The sequence below is a fragment of the Bubalus kerabau genome, chromosome 3 (assembly GCF_029407905.1).
Source record: "Bubalus kerabau isolate K-KA32 ecotype Philippines breed swamp buffalo chromosome 3, PCC_UOA_SB_1v2, whole genome shotgun sequence".
NCBI lineage: Eukaryota > Metazoa > Chordata > Mammalia > Artiodactyla > Bovidae > Bubalus > Bubalus kerabau.
The window spans coordinates 42,062,258-42,084,122 of record NC_073626.1 but is presented as its reverse complement, the minus strand read 5'-3'; the positions used below and the strand labels follow the sequence as shown (position 1 = coordinate 42,084,122).

Sequence of the window (21,865 nt, the reverse complement as noted above, 5' to 3'; positions counted from 1 at the left end):
CAGTTTTTAAAATGTGATTAAGAGGAACCTTCCCAACTATAATATGAGTAAGTATAAGATAAAGGCAAAGCCAGTAGCTGGGGTTGTCCTTATCTCAGAAAGCTTGGCATCCTGGAAAAAATAGTGAGCATTGAAATTAGATCTGAATTTGAATCCCACTGCAAATGAGTTATATACCCTTTGGTGAGTTGTTAATATTTATGACGATTAGTTTCTTATTTTGGAAGTAAATGATCTCACAAAGTTAATATAAGGATTAAATGAAATATTTCCCAAATAATATGTGGCATGATCAGCTATTCAATAATTTGGATTTCTTCTTCTCTGAGTATTCAATTGATTTTTATCAGGTGATTTAAAAAAAATTATTAGGAATTTCTTCTTTGGGTACAGTGTTCAATTTAGGATGAAAACTGTGGTTTCCTCTTTCTTTGAATATTGCTTTGATTAGTGATAGAACAGGTTAGGTCAGAGCAAATTAAATGCTTAAAGAGATGAAGGAAGGGATGGAACATGTATTTGCTTTAGCAGTTTTGGCTATGGGATTACTAATAATCTGAGAGCAGTTTCTCTGAAGAATTCCTGTTTGTTCTCTTTTGTAGGTAAAATATGTTTTAAAAGGTGGGAGTGTATGTCCTTTGAAATAAAAATTATTAGTCTGTTGTAAGGAAATCATGCAATTATGGAAGAAGCAATGTGAGTGAAGATGTCTATTGTAGTATTGTTTATATTATTAGTGTGTATGAAATAGCTATGCTGCTGCTGCTAAGCTGCTTCAGTCATGTCTGACTCTGTGCAACCCCATAGACGGCAGCCCACCAGGCTCCCCTCTCCCTGGGATTCCCAGGCAAGAGTACTGGAGTGAGGTGCCATCCCCTTCTCCAATGAAATAGCTATAATGCCCATCAATAAGACAATGAGTAGATTGTGGTTCACATATTTTTGAAATTATGGTAAATGATTGGTAAAATGGACAATGGTTATGGCTTAGATAAGGAGGGTAAAACTTGTTCGCATACTTTGAGGATAGCCCTATAAGTATCATTTGAAGGAAATATAGTTGTCAGTAGTGGTTTTATGAAATTTAGAAAGCTTGCCTCTTTTTGTTTGTTTTAGGGTAACAGAAAAGTACAGATGACTTATGCTTCTAACTTTAGTAACAGCCTTATTAAAAGATACAAGCTCATTTTTTAAAAAAAGAGGATAGAAAAATGTATATTAAAAAGTAAAAGTGTTAAAATCTTGAGTAAATTAGACACTGCTTCTCTGCTTGTGTGTATATACCTGAATGAGTTACATTTTTCCCCTACAGATAGGATAGTCCTTTACTTCTAAACTTGTTCTCTTTCCCATCATCAGTATAACAAGAGTCTTGTTAATGGCTACAGTGTATGGTACCTGTAATATATACCACAGTTTATAAACTCACCTGTATTGGATATTATGGTAGTTTGTAGTTTTGTTCTTGTGAACAAGCTGCATTAAACATTTATGTATTTTGAATCCAACTTACATATTTATATTTTTAGTTTTTATTTTTGTTACATATTTATATTTTTAAACCCAACGTATATATTTTTAAACCCCACTTTTTAAAAAGTGTAATAGTTACACTATATTATTGGGCATTCTTTGCGTTCATGTCTGTTTCATCATCCTAGTAGTTAGATGGTTAAGTTCTGTGATATCAATGTGTACTATGTATACTATGTTTAATGTTTCTTTTGTATCCACAAAAAATCTCATGAAGGAGAAATTTCAGTAAATACCTAGGAAGTGATATTTTGGTAATTATGAGATACCAATCACTGACTAGTGTTTTAGAGTCACAGGAAGTAGTATAACTTATAGAGATTAAAAACTTCCCCTTTATAAAGTAATGTATATTGAGTAAAAGTTATTTCTTATGAAATACTTTTCATTAATATTATTCTAAGTTCAATGTAAGAACACCGGGAAAACTTTTTCCATATGAGATGCAATAAATAATAGTAGGACACATTTTAGAAAAGAAACAGAGTCCATACAATTAGAATATATTTTAAGTGAACTGAACTGTTAGTTAAGTTGAACTTGCTTTTCTGTTATGGTGTAGTGACCAAAGAGTTCATGCTTGAAACTCACACATGGATTTGAATCCCAGCTCTGCCATTTTCTGTCTGTGCAGGCACTTTAGTCAGCCTCTCATCTGTAAAATGGAAAGAATAATAATGTCTTCTTATAAAGTTGTGATGCAGGTGTTCATTCATGTAAAAATTAAAACCGGTGCCTAGCAGTAATAAACAATACAAATGTAACCTTTTAACATTAATATCAATTTCTTGTTGAATGCTATTGAACTTATAAGAATTGAGGGCCAAATGATGAAGTTTTTTCTTTTATATTTCATTTTATATTTTCACTAAGCATTTATTCAGACTGGACTATGAGCCAGGCATTACTCTAAGTCTTATGTAATATAGAACTGAATAAAGCAGAAGACCCTTTCTGCCTGCAAGGTGCTTATGATGAGGGGAAAGGCAAACATCATTATGTCTGATATTTGAACTTTACCATGGACCAGGCCCTTTTCTAAACCTATTAGAAAAGTTATCACATTTAATCATAACAAACATCCCACAGATGAGATGTAAATATTATCCTCATTTTATATATGAGGCTGAGAGAATTTAATTAACTTCCTCAAGGTTATATAGCTTCTAACTGGCAGAACTGGAATTAAAATTCAGGTAGTCTTAATACCAAAGCCCCAGTCCTTATTTAACCACTCTGTTGGATGGTAGATAAACATACAGTAATAAATTGTGATTATTGAAGTTTGCAGGGTACTGATTAACTCTAGCCTTGTTTTTGCTGAATAGATACAGAAGTCAAATAGAGATACAAATAGAGATAAAAATATGTACTTTATTATTGAACAGCTGATACAGAGAATGATCTGGACAGGCAGCTCAAACGGGCGTCTTCTTTCTTCCCCAGTGAATTGAATTTGCACACTCAGGCACAGGCAGGTCAGTTCGAAACCTGTGGCATTGCTTGCTCCTGGAGGCACCAACAGGCTGCCCAGCAGAGGAGAGGGAGAAAGCTCTCAGCCTGCAGGTAGGCAGGCAAGACTTTGAGGTGGAGAGCTGAGGAGGATGGGTCACACAGGAGCAGTGGCCATTTTCCCAGTCTCAGGAGCACCTGAGAGGGCTTCCGAGAGGAATGTAACTTAGTTGGTACTTCCAAGAAGGAAGAAGGTCCTGTTTGCTGGCTTTGTAGGAACAAGGGGAGCGGGAGAAGAAAGGACCCCTGTTCCTTCATGTAGGGTAAGGAAGGAAACAAGGAGGCTGTTGAGACAGAGCATGACTGCTGGAGGAGTTATGATGACTCGTAGAAACGTCTCTTAAACACATTTAAGGCAGGGCTTGAAGGATAAGGATTCAGCTGTGGCGGGGGCGGGTCGTAGAGTTGAAAGTGGGGGAGAAGAGCATCTCAGGGCCCAGGGACAGCCTGTGTGAGAGGTTTAAGGAACTGAAGGGAGTCAGCATGTTCAGAACATGGTGAGGGGAAGGAAGGAGTTGCATAGGAACAGGCCGGAGTGGTTGTTGGTGGTCAGGTCGCCTGAGCCTCGTAGGTTGTGACAGGAAATGTGCGTTTTATTTTATATGCCCAGGAGATTCCTTGAAGGATTCAAAGCAGGGGAGTGGTGTCATCTAATTTATATTTTTAAAAGATTGTATTAGGTGGGGTGGGGTGGAGAGTACATCTTGTGTGTCATGCTCAGTCGTGTCTGACTGTGACCCTGTGGACAGTAGCCCGCCAGGCTCCTCAGTCCATGGGACTTCCTGGGCAAGAATACTGGAGTGGGTTGCCTTTTCCTTCTCCAAGGGATCTTCCAGACCCAGGGATCAAAGGCACGCCTCTTGTGTCTCCTGCATTAGCAGGTGAATTTTTTTTTTTTTTAACCACTGAGCCACCTGGGAAGCTGGAGAGTACTTTAGAAGGGAATAAAACAGGAGGCAGGGAGATGAGTATTGGAAGACAAACTGCTGGTGAGTGTGACCTGGACTAGGATGGAAGCACTGAAAATGAAGAGCAGTTGAATTTGAGATGTATCTTGGAGGTGGAAACCACAAGACTTTCTGATGGATTTGGTTGGGGCCAGGAGACTGGAGGAAAAGGAGAAATAAAGGATGACACTTTAAATGTCTAGCTTGAGCAACTGAATGGAAAGTCTGAGATAAAGGAGGCAGGGAGAAGAACAGTTCTGGGTGTTCTGAACTTGGCTAAATTTAAGTTGTCCAGGAAGGTAGTCAGGTTCTGGGAAGAGATTTCAGTGGGAAACATAAATTTGGGAATTTTCAATATGTAGATGGCATTTAATTTAAAGTCATGGGTGTAGATGAGAACCCCCAGGAGAACACAGAAGAGGGCCTGGTGCTGTGTCCTAAAGAACCCCAGCATTCAGAGTTTGAGTAGAGGAACCATACAGAGGTGCTACTGTGGAAGTCAGAGAAGACCAGGAGAGCGACTGGTCCAGTGGCTAAGGCTTCACACTTTCAATGCAGGGGGGGCCTGTTTGATCCCTGGTCAGGGAACTAGATCCCACATCCTATAACTAAGAGTTCTTATGCCACAACTAAAGATCCCAGGTGCCCCAACTAAGACCTGGAGTAGCCAGATAGATAAAACATAAATATTTAAAAATTAATAAATAAATATTATAAAGAAAAAACCAAAAGAATGTGCTGACAGGAACCGTAGGTTGGAGTTGTTTAGAGAAGGGAAAAGTGTCATGTCAGTTGCTAATCCAGAAAAGTGGCCATTTGGTAATAGAGGTCATTAACGACCTGAGAAGAGAGGTTTCAGTTGGGTGGATTGAGGAAAGAATGGAAGCAGAGGAAATAGTGCTTCACAAACCATAAGATGTGTGTGAATTACTTGGAGATCTTGTCTACTTTGGGGCCTGAGAATCTTCATTTCTAAAGACCCGCCAGATAATGCAATGCTGCTGGTCCAGATTAGTGGTCCTCAGAGTTCACTGTGTGTTAGAATTATGTGGTCAGCTTGATAAAAAAATAGGGTTCAGAGTTTCTGACTCAGTAGTTCTGGGATGTCACCTGAGCATTTGCATTTTTTATAAGTTTCTGGGTGACATTGATGCTGCTGGTTTAGAAATCACACTTGGAGAACCGCTAGGGAATTTTAACTGTAATGGGGAGGTTTCAAGGGAAATTTTTTGTTTGTTGAGGATGAAAAATAACCAGCACATACTTAACTGATGAGAATGATCCAGGTGAAGATGAGAATAAAGAGAAAAAGGGGACGAAGGAGTGAATTCCTTGAGAATATGAGGAGGATGGCACCAAGGCGTGTATTGAGGTCTTGGATTTTGTAAGAAAGGGAGGGTGTCCTTAGTCACAGAAAGAGAAAAAGCAGAGAAGATGGGTCCCAGTGTAGAAGGGTGTGTAGGTAGCTTTACTGGTAGACAGGTGGAGGTCTCTTCTGATGTTTTCTGTTTTCTCAGTGAAGACAAGAGCAGCTCCTGAGGGAGGAGGGTAAGTGGAGGTTTGAGGAGAGAGAGAGAGAGTGTCAGATGGAGTTTGAGCAGAAAATGGACTTAGTAAAAAAGTGGCCGCATTGGGAGCCTTACTTGGGATTAAGATTGGAAATTAAGAACGAAACCATTCTGTATGATTGTGCATTCTTTTTTCTCCAACCACAGTTTTTGGATTCTCGACAAGGAGAATAAATAGTTAAGATCATCCAAAGTTAGAGTCTATCTGGGTGAGTATATCAGACGGGGTAGGGAGTTTTATAAGAGAATATAGTCTAAGGCAGGCAAGAAGGGAAATGAAGACGGGAGGGCTGAAGGGTAGAAACAGTCAATGAATTCTTGTAGTCAGGATACAAATAAGCTAATAGGAGCAAAGTAAAAGGCATAGGAAGTTTGCGATATCATTCACCATTTTGTAGGCAGGCAGCTTTTGCTGGTGATAGAGGCCCAGGGTGTGACCGTGGAGGTGGAGTTCGGATGACCTTGGACAGGGTGGAGTTTCCTGGAGAGGCCAGGAAACCGAGAGGCCAGGAAGTTGCCTGTACCCTCCACCTGGATGCTGAAGTTGCCAAGAATCATGACAGAAGTTGGGAGGGGAGAGAGACTTTGAGATAGGAACTAACTTTTCGGTGAGTGATGGAAAATTCCAAGTCAGTGGATAACAGCAACCGAGAGGGAAGGATGGTGGTGAGCAGGAGCTTTTGTAAATCAAGGGGAAAATTATGGTCTGGAAGTGGAAACAGCTGGCAAGGAGAACACCTACCCCACCTGCTAGCCGTGAGGCACCTGGGATACAAGAGCGTCCACTCTAAGGCATGGCTGTCAGAGGAGCAGTGCCTTCAAGGGACAGCCTAGCTCCAGTTAAAGCAAGGAGATGGAGGAAAAGTTCAGAAGTTGAACATTTACTGGAGTTTATTACACACTGGGAATTGAAAGGCAGGGACATAGTGTAAGCATTTGGGAGTAAAGGGAGGGGAACTTCTGGAGTCAGAGTTTGGTGAGAATAGATTATCAGAAAGTCTTGAATGTGCGGATTAAAGATTGAGATAAATAGGAGAGTGAGACATGATGGAATTAGCCTGTACAGTCTCTAAAAATAATTAAAATACACACATGTTTCTTGCTGTAGCTGTCCTGTGTGGTCTAGCCTTTGCCTGTATCTCTGACCTTACTCTTTTCTAAGCTCCCCATACTCCCTATGCTCTGCCTGCACAGGCTGTTTCTCCTGTCACTCCAGCATGACTTTGCTCTTCTGAGAGGCAGTGTAGCAAAGTGGTGGTTAGCGTGAGGTGGTTAGCGTGAGCTCTGAGCCCAGACTTCCTGCACTGTTACTTTCTAGATTTGTGATTGTGGGCAAGTTGTTTAACCTCTCTGTGCTTCAGTTTCCTTATCTGTAAATGGGGGGAATGATAATAAAGACTCAGTAAATGTTAATAATATTTTTCTGCTTGAGGCTCTTTTCCCCTATATCTTTACACGGTTGCTACTTATCATTCACTTCCCTCAGCTCAAATGTACTTCCTCCAACATCATAGCTAATGCAGCCTAGCTCCACCAGCTTTCTGTCACTCTTTATCCCGTTATTCTGTTTTAATCATAGCATTCATCACTATTTGAAATTTATTTTATTATTCTGCTCTTCCCCTCTCCCCCTATTCCCTGAGGTCAGAGATATGTTAACTTATTCCCGACTGTTACCTGAGCTTCTAGAAAGTGACAAATACTTTGTATTTCATAAAGAAATTTTTATGCCAACTCACTGTCCTGAAAACATGGTGGTTTCCAAGGTCTCTCTCTGATCAGGCAGCATTTGGTGGCAAAGAGACAGTGAGGCCTCGGCCAAGGAGATGGACAGAATCCAGCTCTTTGTCCCAATCTGTTGGCTCATCTAGATCAGGTGGCTGCCTATTTTTGTGTTATTGGGACACAGCCACATCCATTTAAAAATTTATTATCGGCTGCTTTCCAGTTCCAACCATGGAGTTGAGTTGTTGAGACAGAGACCCTATGCCTCACAAAGTTTAAAATACTCTCTAGCCCTTCACGGAAAAAGTCTGCTGATCCTTGATTTAGATGCGTAGAAAAAAAGGAAACACCAAAAATGATTAACATTACTTTGCATAGTGGGATTATAGGTCATTTTAAGTTTTATTTTTATAGTTATTTTGTATTTTATTATAAGCTCATTTAATTTAGAAATCAAATAGCCTTATAAATACTAATTTTGATATATTTAGAGAACATTTAATGATGAATTTTTTGGTTTTTTTTCCCTTAGTGCTGCTTTTGACACAAAAACTGGGTTACGTGTCGCAGTGAAGAAGCTATCCAGACCATTTCAGTCCATTATTCATGCCAAAAGAACCTACAGAGAACTGCGGTTACTTAAACATATGAAGCATGAAAATGTAAGTTATTAATTCAAGGCAGAATAAATCTGCTGTTTAATAGACTAGAAGAGTTGTGTTTTAATTACTACAAATGGAAATGCATTAGAGTACATTAAACTTTGGACCATCCTTGTACTGGGGTGTTAGAGGCCACTGCATTATGTCACGTAGCTACTGAAAGACTTGGGATGAAATTGGTACATCTTCCTGGAGTTTGAGTATTACTTAAAGATTTTTACAGGGAAAGCCTATAAAAAAATTTTTTTAATAAAAATGAGTATTATGAGATAAAGCAAAATTCATAAGGATTTTAAAGAGAAAGTACTACAAAGAAGTTTTGTATTCTTGTTTTACTTAAGACTATATTATCAGAATATGGGAATCCATGGTATTTTGTGCTGTTGTGGGTGTTTTCAGTGGAGAATTTGAGGAAGAGTGCCTTAGGTTCACTGAATGGGTATTATTTTCTAGATAATTTAATATTATAATTTTTCCTCTGAATCTTCAAAAGACAGCCTTTCCAGATTCAGGTATTTTAATAAATGTGACACAGACATTGTTTAAGTTAAATATAATGTTTTCTTTGCTGTCAGTTTGGAAATTTGAGAACAATGCCATCCTGCATAGGAGGGTTTATAAATCCTAATAGCATAAATAAATGAATGCAATTGGATTATTAGAGAAAAGTGGAAAAAAAACAATTGACTGAGGACACTTATTTTCCATTTCAAAATCAAGTTTAAAAAGATTTATGTGATTGCCGTATGAAAGGAATTGTAAAATTTGTAGCATTATAGAAACAATGGCCTTAGAGATTTTAGAATCATTTGACCCAATTGATGGTTACTGTGTAGAAAAAAAATCACAATCTAGAAATTACCTGGCTATTCAGACTTTTTTTCTATTTCAGTTACTGAATTTTTTTGTCTTCAGAGTAAGAAAAATGTATCAAAATACATTTGTTTCACAAAGTGCAGATTTATTCTAAATTGAGAGCATGGTGATTTAAATTTGGAGTTGGGTTATGGATTCTTCTTATTTATTTTCATGTTTTAATTGCATGCTATTGAGAAAGTCCAGTTTTCCACAGACAACTTCCTTTCCTTGGTGTAATTTTATATGGGCATTCATGTGCAAACTTGAATTTTTAAAAAGTTCAGTGCAGAGCTGCAGCCTTCCTAATCAGTGACATGTTTATAAGAAGTTGAAATATGTGGAAAGAGCTGGCTGGAGAAGCTTCATTCCGAAGTCTGCATAAAATCAAGGTGGCCTGGCAGCTTAACTGATGGGTTTACATATGGTTTTTAACACAGTTGATTATGCATGCTGTTTTTCATTACACGTTAATAAATGTGACAGAGACACTGTCATAGCTTTTTAAATATAAAGAATACTTTGAAAATGGAATGCAAGCCAAACATTTATGGAACCCCAAAGCACCTCCAAGAGGCCCCAGGATCCCACTGATGTTGCCTATGCTAATTTAAGAACGTCTAGTTTTAGAAGATTACCAGCACTATAATTTATTGTTCTGCTTTATTTCATGGTCATTTTAAGCCAGTGTTTATGGCAAAAAATTATTTTGGGTTATCTGAATCCATGCCTTGGCTTTTCTAATGATCACTAAAACAACCTTATTTAGTATTTTCTATTTTAATTTTCTGTTCTGAGATCCTTTGAAATGTGTCTTATATGATATTGGGCTGGTTACATTTGGCCCATTCTGTGTTTGTAGAAATGAAGAGGCCATGGTGGTGAGATGCAATTACAAGTTTAATTGAGGATTTTAAGAGGAATTCCTTTATCATCTTCTTCCTTTTTCTTTCATTTTTTAAAAATAACTCTTCTGGGCCACTGTCCCAAGCTTTAGCTCACTGTTAGGCCTCCAACGACAGCAGCAGCAACAGCAACTTAAAACTCTTGAAAAATTTAAGTATTGCTACCAAATAGGATTTTTAGGTGCCAGGTAATACAAGTGATCTTTTACACAAAAATGCCTCTGACTTAAAATTCATAGTTTATCTTAAGTTATTTATACTATTAGTGATAATGAATGCTGCTGCTAAGTCACTTCAATCGTGTCCAACTCTGTGTGACCCCATAGACGGCAGCCCACCAGGCTCCCCTGTCCCTGGGATTCTCCAGGCAAGAACACTGGAGTGGGTTGCCATTTCCTTCTCCAATGCATGAAAATTGAAAAGTGAAAGTGAAGTCGCTCAGTCGTGTCCAACTCTTAGCGACCCCATGGACTGCAGCCTACCAGGCTCCTCCGTCCATGGGATTTTCCAGGCAAGAGTACTGGAGTGGGGTGCCATTGCCTTCTCCGGATAATGAATGACATACACAATTTTCATATGGATTTACAAGAGCTAGGGGATGTCCTCTGTGACTGGTAAGAGTTATTTGTGACAAACTTAACCTGGCCCATTCTTGACTGAACTTTTGACCTTGCTCTCATTAACACTTGGTCTAAGGCAGATTAAAGGGAAGCAGCCTACTGGCTGCATCCTTTTGCTAAGTTGTTATTGCCTGGTTAAGGGCCTGGAGATCTGTGCATTTTAAAATTTAAAAATGATTAAGGGAATCCTATTATAAATTTTATTTGGGAGTCTTAGATTTAATCTTACTGTGATAGAACAAGTGGTTTTTGTGTTTTGTGTTAAATACATTAAATAATTGTCTTCGGTGACTGAGTTAAAGTGATTTTTGAGTTGTGTCAGTTTAATAAAGATGTATAACTTCTGTCTGTTAACTTTTGGATCATTATAGAACAGTGATTCACATATCTCTGTCATCAGAGATATTTGCTGATTATTTGCATTATAAATGTCTTTTTAAAGTATTTAATTCCTAAGTTACTTTTTTAAAGTGTCTGAAAGCATATAGTGGCAGAAAGAGTACTAAAATATAACTTGAATTACAAGCAAATTTCCATTTAAAAAATGAGAAATGAATTGACTATGGAATGTTCCCCTGATCTACTTTAATGCTGGGAAACTTTTGTTTTATAGTATTTTCTTATGATTAATACTCCATAAATATGATGAACATTTCACAGAAAGATGGGCACAGTAAAAGAAATGGCAAGGACCTACCAGAAGCAGAAGAGATTAAAAAGAGGTGGCAAGAATACACAGAAGAACTATTAAGAAAAGGTCTTAATGATGGATAATCATGATGGTGTGGTCACTCACCTAGACCCAGACATCCTGGGCTTGAAGTCAGGTGGGCCTTGGGAAACATTACTATGAACAAAACAAGTGGAGGTGATGGAATCCCAGCTGAGCTATTTAAAATCCTAAAAGATGATGCTGTTAAAGTGCTGCACTGAGTATGCCAACAAATATGGAAAACTCAACAGTGGCCACAGAACTGGAAAAGGTCAGTTTTCATACAATCCAAAAGAAGGGCAATGCCAAAGAATGTTCAAACTACTGCACAATTGTGCTCATTTCACATACTGGCAAAGTAATGTTCAAAATCCTTCAAGTAGGCTTCAGCAGTGTATGAATCAAGAACTTCCAGATGTACAAGCTGGATTTAGAAAAGGCAGAGGAACCAGAGATCAAGTTACCAACAGCCATTGGATCATAGAAAAGCAAGGGAATTCCAGAAAAAACATCTGCTTCATTGACTACACTAAAGCCTTTGACTGTGTGGATCACAACAAGCTGTGGAAAATTCTTAAAGAAATAGGGGTACTAAACCACCTTACCTGTTTTCTGAGAAACCTGTATGCAGGTCAAGAAGCAACAGTTAGAACCGGACATGGAGCAACAGACTGGTTCAAAATTGGGATAGGAGTACGTCAAGGCTGTATATTGTCACCGTGCTTATTTAACTTATATGCAGAGTACATCATGTGAAATGCCAGGCTGGATGAATCACAAGCTGAAATCAAGATTGCCAGGAGAAATATCAACAACTTCAGATATGCAAATGATACGCCACTCTAATGACACAAAACGAAGAGGAACTAAAGAGCCTCTTGATTAGGGTGAAAGAGGAGAGTGAAAAAGCTGGCTTAAAACTCAGCTTTCAAAAAACCAAGATCATGGCATCTAGTCCCATCACTTTATGGCAAATAGTTGTGGAAAAAATGTCAGATTTTATTTTCTTGGGCTCCAAAATCACTGCAGATGGTGACTGCAGCCATGAAATTAAAAGACACTTGCTCATTAGACAAACTTAGACAGCATATTAAAAAGCAGAGATATAACTTTGCAGACAAAGGTTTGTATCATCAAAGCTATGATTTTTCCCGTAGTCATGTAAGGGTGTGAGTCTAGTTGCTAAGTTTTGTCTGACTCTTTTGCGACACCATAGACTGCAGCCCATCAGGCTCCTCTGTCCATGGGATTTCCTGGGCAAGAATACTGGAGTAGGTTGCCATTTTCTTCTCCAGGAGATCTTCCTGACCCAGGAATCGAACCTGCATCTCCTGCATAGGAGGTCGGATTCTTTACCACTGAACCACCAGGAAAGCCCACAACGAGTGTGAGAGTTGGACCATAAAGAAGGCTGAGTATTGAACAATTGATGGTTTTAGTTGTTCCACAGTATGTGGGATTGTGCTGGATGAAGGATCAAACCCATGTTTCTGACACTGGCAGGTGGATTCTTTATCACTGAGCCACCAGGGAAACCCAATTGAAAAACAATGGAGGACATGAGAATAGTCATATGTTAGATGACAAGGCAGGGTATAAAATTATACATAGTATTACTCCAGTTTAATTTATGTACATCAGAAAAATCGAAGTATCTCAAAATATTAGTGTTAGTGATAATGGATAGTACTATTGTAGATAATTTTGGTTTTCTTATGTACGGTTGTCTGAATAAGAAGATGATTGATAACTATCTTTCCTTTGGAAAAAGATGCAAAGGCTTTCCAGGGCAATTTTTTGGTTTGTTTCCCTTTTGGGTTCAGTTTGTAATTGAACTTAGTTTTAAAAATTGGTATTTGGTTGAATGGCATAACTTTCTGATTAGAAGGCTCTTTTTCATGATAATATTTTGAGTGTTAGCATATTTTACTTTTAGAGCTGTTATGGGTCAGTTTTCATGAAGGCCATTTAGCTTTTGTTTGTTTCACTTCCAGATACTCTTAAATCTTGCTGGGCATATTACACATGAATTGTGTGTCTTGCTTGCCTTCTTAGTGTATAGCTTTGTAGAAATGAGTCGTCTGGGTTTCAGGAGGAACTAGGGAAGAGGGGTATGGTAAGTGTGGATTGAATGAGTGAAAGTCACTCAGTCGTGTCCAGCTCTTTGTGACCCCATGGACTATAGTCCATGGAATTCTCCAGGCCAGAATACCGGAGTGGGTAGCCGTTCCCTTCTCCAGGGGATCTTCCCAACCCAGGGATCGAACCCAGGTCTCCTGCATTGCAGGCGGATTCTTTACCTGCTGAGCTACCAGGGAATCCCAAGAATACTGGGGTGGGTAGCCTGTTCCATCTCCAGCGGATTAATCAGAATAAATCCATGACCAGAAAAACTGCTCAAAGACAGTGGGTTACTGAGTATTAAGTAGCTCTTTGTTTTTTATTGGTGTAAGGTTAGCTTTTTTTTTTCCTTCCATTTTTATAGTCTGATCTAAATACCTGATACTGATTAAGGGAATTACCTTGGGACTTCCCCTGGTGGTCCAGTAGTTAAGAATCTGGCTGCTGATGCCAAGGACATGGGTTTCATCCCTGAGCAGGGAAGATTCCACATGCCGCGAGGCAACAACGCGCATGCATCGCAACTTCTGAGTCCTTGATCTGCAGCCCGCGAGCCACAGCTGCTGCAGCCTGAGAGCTCAAGGGCTTCTTGTTGGTCTGCAACAGGAGAATCCGCTGCAGGGAGAAGCCCAGGCACTGCCATGAAGAGTAGCCCCCGCTTGCTGCAGCTGGAGAAAGCCCACCTGCAGCAACGAAGACCCAGGGCAGCCAAAGTAAATACATTAATTTAAAATACATATATTTATTTATTTGGCTGCATTGGGCCTTAGTTGAGGCAGGATCTTCACTGAGGCATGCGGGATCTTTTGCTGTGGCTCCAGGGCTCAGTTGCCCCACAGCACATGGAATTTTAGTTCCCCAAGCAGGGAACGAACTCGAGTCCCCTGCATTGGAGGGCAGATTCTTAACCACTGGACCATCAGGGAAGTCCCAATAAATAAATTTTTAAAAAATAAAAAAAAGATCTTAATATTTAGACTGTTATAAGAATAGTACCAAGAATATGCTGAGAGGATATATTGGGGCTTTAAAATGTCAGTTTTGAAGATTATATAGTAATTTTCATTGAATAATAATATTTTAAAAAGAAAAATGATACTATAGCAACAGCTGTAAAAGCACAACTTTTTTCTGTTAATCGTTAAACTATTAGTGCCTGCGTAAGTTGAGTCCTAAATCTTTTTGTTCCCTGATAAGCTAATGGCTATATGTGATTAAATTCTAAAGACATGAAGATTTTAATGGTTTATTATGAAAAGTGATGTTTGACAAATAAGAGGCAAAAGTATAATTTGGGTAAAAAATGAATTGGAGTCATTAAGTATATGAGGATGTGACTTTACTGAACTAGGAGCAGGATTTAATAGGAATTATTTCCTATTAAAATAAATGGTGGATAAGTTCAATATTTATTTGCTGTTTGATTTTTATGTTTTCTTACAGGTGATTGGTCTGTTGGATGTTTTCACACCTGCAAGGTCTCTGGAGGAATTCAATGATGTGTGAGTAAATCTTCTGTATTTGCCTTCCTCAGCTAGAGTTTGACGATTACCAGCCCATTTTTACTCTTGAACCACTTTGCAGTATTAGATTTAGATTCTTTATTCCTGTCACCTAACTCTTCTGGGGGATGGGGGATGGATACAGAAGAGTGCATTTGGGTGGTATATATTCGTATTTTCACCATCTCAGACACGTTGTTCCCTGTTTGGAGAGACAGTGGTGGGTTCTGGCAAGAGTTCCATGGAGAAGAGTATAGGGAGTTTTGAGCATGATGTTTATTCTCAAATCGTCTGTCCTAGCTTTTAAAAGGGCATGTTTACATCAGGAAATGTAGTGGAGCCCCATTCCATATGGTTTCTTCCATTTCTTTTATCCTATGGGAAATACATGCTGATCTTTGAAGTATTGGATTTCTGTTCAGGGACAAGGGGCCAGCGTCACGAGTCTAGACAGCTGATAGATAGTGCTGATTGCCCCAGTTTTGTGACCATCTCTGTTGCTTTAGCCTGGAACACCTGGAAAGCAGGGCCTGAGATTCTTGGGAACCAGTAATCAGGGTCTAGGGAAAATGAAACAGGGAAGGAGAGAAAGCTGCTGTGAGGATACGTTATTAAGTTGGTCACCATTGTGGGCAACTGGGATGAAAATTACCAAGGTCTTGTAGAAAGCTGTATGGAATGCGGCTCAGATGGGAGCGTTTACTTACTGGCTCCTGACTCCACTGGCAAGAGTGCCCTCACATGGGGTAATAGTGCTCTCACATGCCCAGGTTGCACATGTGTGAGTTCACAATAGATTCCAGAAGGTGTTGTGGGAGTTGCCCCTGTGTGAGTTCTCTGTTGTTCCTTTCCCGAAATCTGAATTAGCATACCTCCCTCTGGTCCCCAATTCACAGATAGGCTATACCATACGAGAGAAGGAACACCTTGAATTCAGAGTTACACATTTTGTCCTATTGAAATTTTGGTATTACTGGAAAGGATGACTGTTGTGAGAAATTGCAGATCCTGGCTGCCCTTCCACAGCCTCTACTCTCTGTTGACGCCAAGGATGAACTTAACTCCACCCATCCTGAGTTCAGTTTCTCCTTCCCTTATCCTAGGCCAAGTGCCCATTTCCCAGAGAGCAAGCTTGGTGGGTGGGAGAGATATACTATGTTTGAGCTTGTGTGTTCTGTCTAATGAAAGGGGAGAAGAAATGTAGAATATTAAATAGAGAAGGAGGAAATGTAACAAAAAATTTCCCACCACTTGAGGTTGGTTTAAGGAATGTGATATGACTGAGAGTAGACGGTGAGAAAAGGGGAATCTGGTCTAAGTGCAAGAACTCCACATTAACCTTGATCCTGCTGATGAAAGTTTGAGACTCGAGCAAAGGAGGGGAAAAAAAGATAATAACTAAGAACATCTGTGCTTCCTGAGCCCTGCTTGACATTACTATTAAGCCTCCTTACTGGATGCTACCCCGGCAGGGGCACGTGTGTTGCAAGTTGTTGAGTCCTGCTGTAGACTGCTTGGAGAAGAGAATATTGCAACTGCTTTTTTTTTTTTTAACATTAATTAATTTTTACTTTTTTGAGGAATTAATTTTTTAGAGCAGCTTTAAGTTTACCACAAAATTGAGAGCTTTCCCCATTATCAGCATCACTCAACAAGAATGATATATGTATATATATATATTTTTTTTTTTACCAAGAATGAAGCTATTTGACACATCATAATTACCCAGAATTCATAGTTTATTGTAGGAGTCACTCTTAGTATTGTACGTTCTATGGATTTAGACAAATGTATAATGTCATACCATTATAATATGTTACAGTGTATTCTCACTGCCCTAGGAATGATAATTTTTTTTATATTCTACGTGTGGAAAAATTGCTCAAGTATTAATAATATACTTGGAAAACATTTGAATCAGGATTGAGCTCTAGCTCAAAATGTTAGGTGTGATGAGGATTGATTTTTTTCTTTTTTTAAGAAAGGAATTGATTTGTTGACCTGGGCTAATGCTGTATTTTGCCTCTCTCAGGCATATGAAATTGGATTATGAGCCTGTTTTCCCTGTGTCAACAAGCATATAAGGCTTGTGTCTTTGAGAGGTTAAGTTTTATCCATTGTAGGGCCTGTTGGCTCTTTTATCCATTTGAAGGCCCATCGACTACAAGCATACCCATTGAACAGAAGTTGCATTTATTTCTTCATTCATTCAATAAACACCAAGCAGGAATCTATTCTTTCTACTTAACGGGAGCTAGGTTCTATTTACTTATTAATTTCCAGCTTTATTGAGATATAACTGCAATACAACACTGTGTGATTTGGGTCATGATTCTTTATAAACAAGATCTTAGTTCACCTGTGGGGGGCAAATCTCAGTACTGTGTGTTGAATACTTGCTGAGCAGAGTGTTAGAACAGGGCTCAGGATAATCAGAAACACTGGTCTTTTCCCTGATGAAATCACAATCTTGTTGGGGAAATAAGTTAAAGACACTTTTGGAACCAGTTTAACAGTTGGCTATAAGACCTTGGACAGGTCACTTTGCCTCTTTGGGTCCCAGTTAATGTCTGTAAAAGGATGAAAATTGGGGGGGTTCACTTCTGAAGTGTTTTAATCCCAGAAAATCCGTGAAAATATAATGATGAACCTAAAGGATATCTTTTGGGAAATGTTTCATTGTTATCTTTTTATGATGTATGTATCACTGAGAAAAAAAGCAGTGCTCTTTTAAGACTGTGGTTATTTCAGTGTTTTCCAAAGTCATTTTGGAATTTGCACAGGAGGTCAAACATCTTCACTGACAGTTGCAGAGTGTGCAAATTTAAATACTTTGAGAAAACTGGTATAACGTAGGCTCAGTGTTATGCAACACAATACCTGCACTTCCTAAACGCATTCAAATGCACATTAAAATAGCGTAAACGAAGACTGAGGCCTAAATGATTCTGCAGGCTGCCATGTTTAGAGCAGACAGTAATTTTGAACAAGAATTTTCTGTGCTAATTAAAATCTCTATTTTGCATATTTATAGTTGGCTTTAAATCATGTCTTATGTGTATTTGTCCCTTTACATTTCAGTTAGCACTTTTCATTTATCATACACTTCAACTTTTTCAGTTCAGTTCAGTTCAGTTCAGTCACTCAGTCGTGTCCGACTCTTTGCGACCCCATGAATCGCAGCACGCCAGGCCTCCCTGTCCATCACCATCTCCCGGAGTTCACTCAAACTCAAGTACATCGAGTCGGTGATGCCATTCAGCCATCGCATCCTCTGTCGTCCCCTTTTCCTGTTGCCCCCAATCCCTCCCAGCATCAGAGTCTTTTCCAGTGAGTCAACTCTTCGCATGATATGGCCAAAGTACGGAGTTTCAGCTTTAGCATCATTCCTTCCAAAGAAATCCCAGGGCTGATCTCCTTCACAATGGACTGGTTGGATCTCCTTGCAGTCCAAGGGACTCTCAAGAGTCTTCTCCAACACCACAGTTCAAAAGCATCAATTCTTTGGCGCTCAGCCTTCTTCCCAGTCCAACTCTCACATCCATACATGACCACTGGAAAAACCATAGCCTTGACTAGACAGACCTTTGTTGGCAAAGCAATGTCTCTGCTTTTCAGTATGCTATCTAGGTTGGTCATAACTTTTCTTCCAAGGAGTAAGCGTCTTTTAATTTCATGGCTGCAGTCACCATCTGCAGTGATTTTGGAGCCCCCCAAAATAAAGTCTGACAGTGTTTCCACTGTTTCCCCATCTATTTCCCACAAAGTGATAGGACCAGATGCCATGATCTTCATTTTCTGAATGTTGAGCTTTAAGCCAACTTTTTCACTCTCCTCTTGCACTTTCATCAAGAGGCTTTTTAGTTCCTCTTCACTTTCTGCCATAAGGGTGGTGTCATCTGCATATTCAACTTTTTACTGAATTTTAAATTTCTAGTTATTTAGGCACCCTACATACCTTCATCTGTAAGACTATACTTTTGAGAAGGGAATAATAAATAGGTGGTGAGTTCTGATCGTTAGAAGCGATGTTCAGTCACGGAATCTGATAGACCTGGTGTTTGGAAAATGTGGAGTTAGAAGATGAGTCCACCAAGTTGTTCTTGACTGCCACGTGATGTGGTTGTACAGATTACAAAATTTTATAAGATATAGCTAGATATTTTTAATGATTAGATACCATTTGGACATTTCTGTTTGCTTCTTGATGGTAATATTTGGCAGGAGGTGGCATGCATATGCCTTAGTGAAGTCACTCAGTTGTGTCCAACTCTTTATGACCTTATGGACTGTAGCCCACCAGGCTCCTCCATCCATGGGATTTTCTAGGCAAGAATGCTGGAGTGGGTTTAGCCATTTCCTTCTCCAGGGGATCTTCCTGACCCAGAGATTGAACCCGGGTCTCTCGCATTGTAGGCAGACTGTTTACCGTCTGAGCCACAAGGGAAGCCCTGTATGTGCATTATGCATTCTGCAAATATTTACTTGCCAATAGAAATCCAGAATCTTGAAATAGCCAAGTCTTTGCATACTATTTTCTGCCATTCCCCCCCTTATTTTACAGCTTCCCATCCAGGGTTTGTTACTCCCCTTGTTACAGTTCCTTATCTCTCTTGGTGAAAAGAGGTGTGGAAGTGAGATTTTCGATTCTACTGTGATTTAGCAGAAGACCTATAACAGGGTCAGTCAGCAGCCATTGTTTTAGTGAAAGCCAATGGACAGATAATTACCTAGTTTATTTAGCCTTCCACTAACTAAAAATGACTGTTCAACTACTAGGTGCAGCCTTTTATATCAGTGTAAAAATTGCTGATTATACTGAATAGGTAAAGGACATTTCTAGATTTATATTTAAGTATTCATTCTCTGGAGAATGTAGCAAATAAAATAGAAATGATCCTTGATGATAGATTGAGACTCTTGTTAATTGGAGAGAAGAGCAGTTTAAATGACCAAACAAAATAGAGGGTGGAGGTTCTGAAAGATCCTGCATAATTTTTGCTCCTATACACTCTCTGACCTCACCCAGTACTTTCCCCACTCACTCTCTCCATTCCAGCCACTCTGGCTTCTCTATTCCCTGAATACAGACATCCACATTCTCAGTAGGACCTTTGCCCGGCTTTCTAGTGTTGACTTGAAACACTCTCCCCACATATCCACATGACTGGCTCCTTCATTTCCTTCAAGACTCTATGAAAGGTCATTTCATCAGAAGCTTTTTTCCCCCTCACCATCCTAGCTGAAATACTACACTGTCGGGGCCTACTCCTTATGCTGCTTGTTCTTAGCAAATTTTATCATCATGTGTTTGTTATTCTCTGTCTTCTCCCTCTAGCTTGTAAGCTCTATTATTAGAGCACGGAGTTTATTTTCTTTCTTGTTCGTCTTTAGTAGTTATACATTTTCAGAAGTTGAGAGAGATGAACTGAATTATTTAATACCACAAATAAAATTGTACATATCTTAATTCTTTTTGGCTCTAACTACATTTTTATTGATCAGAGCTCTATTATTTGGATATTTGCTGACCCTTCTTGAATAGACACAATGTCAAAACTAAAGGCCTTTAGTTGCATATGGTCTCATTAATAAGATGAAGCATTAAATGCTTACCTACAATAACTTAAAAGGACAAAGTCAAATTGGCCATGTCATAGCAGTGTACAGGGTATTAAGTGATCTCAGACTATGAGAGAACCTTAGTGGAGGAAAACCTCTAAAGACGGTAGTAACTGTATTTGAAGAAACAGATGAGTAAGGATTGTGTGTAGAGCTTGAAATATATTCCAGATAGTCAAAGAAGGAAATGTATAAATTATACAGAAAAAAGAGATTTCTGTGAAATGGAGACAATTAAAGGAGTAGATAACCCTTAATTTTTCTTTTGTACTTGGATAAAAATTGTGATACTAAATTCTGATTTTGTATGTGTGTAGCAGAGAAGAGTTGTTTTCCTAATTTGACTAATTGGCATTGTCTGCTTGGAAATAGTGCTTTCCTCCATCACTGAAAGAAATTCCTAGCCCAGTGGCTTGAACTTACAGAAATACTTATTCTTTGAAAATAGGTTGAGTGCTCAAGATAGGTAATACAAGAACAGAAGCAACCTGGGAGAAAGATGAATGAGTTATCTGTATTGACAGTTGTATTTGAAATTTATATCCTTATCAGAGAGGTCTGCTAAAATGAGCATAGAGAGCTGGTAAAACGAGTAGGTGTCGTCACGGACTCACCTTTGAAATCTAAACAAATTATACATCCTTTAAGAAAATACCGTTCCATTTTTGTCTGATACAATCAGTAAGATGCCCTCTTTTTCTCAGATTAGCTGTTGTAAAAAGGTAAAGCAGCTTCAAGGTCTGGCTTTTAGTTTGAGACCCTCAGGAAAACTTTCCCTAATTAATTGCTTCATAATCCTGGGTTGTAGCCCTCCCCTGTGTGTTCTCCAGCTCCTTGATGCCCCCTTATATAGCTCTAATCATGCTCCATTACATGTGTATACATGCCTTCCTCCCATCTAAATTCTGTATCTTTTCCACTGTTGTACTCCCAGTGCTCGACAATAAGGATTTGTGGATGGAGCAGTTGAATGAATGAATAACCTTGTGCTTTCTAGTTTATGACTCGTTGGCAATCTAGTTGTCTGAATGCATGCCCAGTGCATTCTCTTTTGACTAACTTTTTTGTTTTATCCTGGAATATAGACCATACGGTAATATTTTGATTCTGGTTTGTTTGTTGCAGGTAATGTAGGGGGCACCTTTCAGTAATCTCCATTTCAAATGAGGAGGGTAGTATGTTGTGAAATAAACTGGCTAAGCTGCCTACCTGGCTGCTGGTGCTTTTACCCCTTACATTAGAACAGTCTGGTCTGTTTACCAGATAAGATCTTTGGCATGAGTATCTCAATAAGATATGCCCTTTCCTGGTCTTACTAGTAATGCTATATGAGTTGTTGTGGGTCATTCAGTTCAGTGGTAATTGAGTGCCTGATATCTGCTAGACAATGTTTTTAGGTACTTTAGATACTATACAAACAAAAAAGAGCCCTGTCCTCCTTGAACATTGTGCAGATAGATAGCAATAAACAATGAGCATGTAAAAGAGGAAATTAGATAGCATTTAGCAGGCAGTAATGCTATGGACAAGAAGAAAAGTAGAACAGGGAAGAGGAATTATTGGGCATGTGAGGGGGACAGA

The 21,865-nt window shown here is 39.0% G+C and overlaps 1 protein-coding gene across 5 annotated transcripts in view; it reads left to right on the top strand.

Annotated features, from left to right (window-relative positions):
* MAPK14 (mitogen-activated protein kinase 14) overlaps positions 1 to 21,865 on the top strand; it is a 75,202-nt gene that overhangs the window by 18,606 nt on the left and 34,731 nt on the right. For 3 of the 5 annotated variants that reach the window (XM_055571597.1, XM_055571596.1, XM_055571598.1), the window contains exons 2-3: positions 7,818 to 7,947; positions 14,604 to 14,662. In XM_055571597.1, the coding sequence (XP_055427572.1) occupies positions 7,818 to 7,947; positions 14,604 to 14,662 (189 nt within the window). Of the gene's footprint in view, positions 1 to 6,339; positions 6,489 to 7,817; positions 7,948 to 14,603; positions 14,663 to 21,865 lie in introns of those variants that run through there. The other 2 variants (XM_055571595.1, XM_055571593.1) reach the window with 1 other exon arrangement.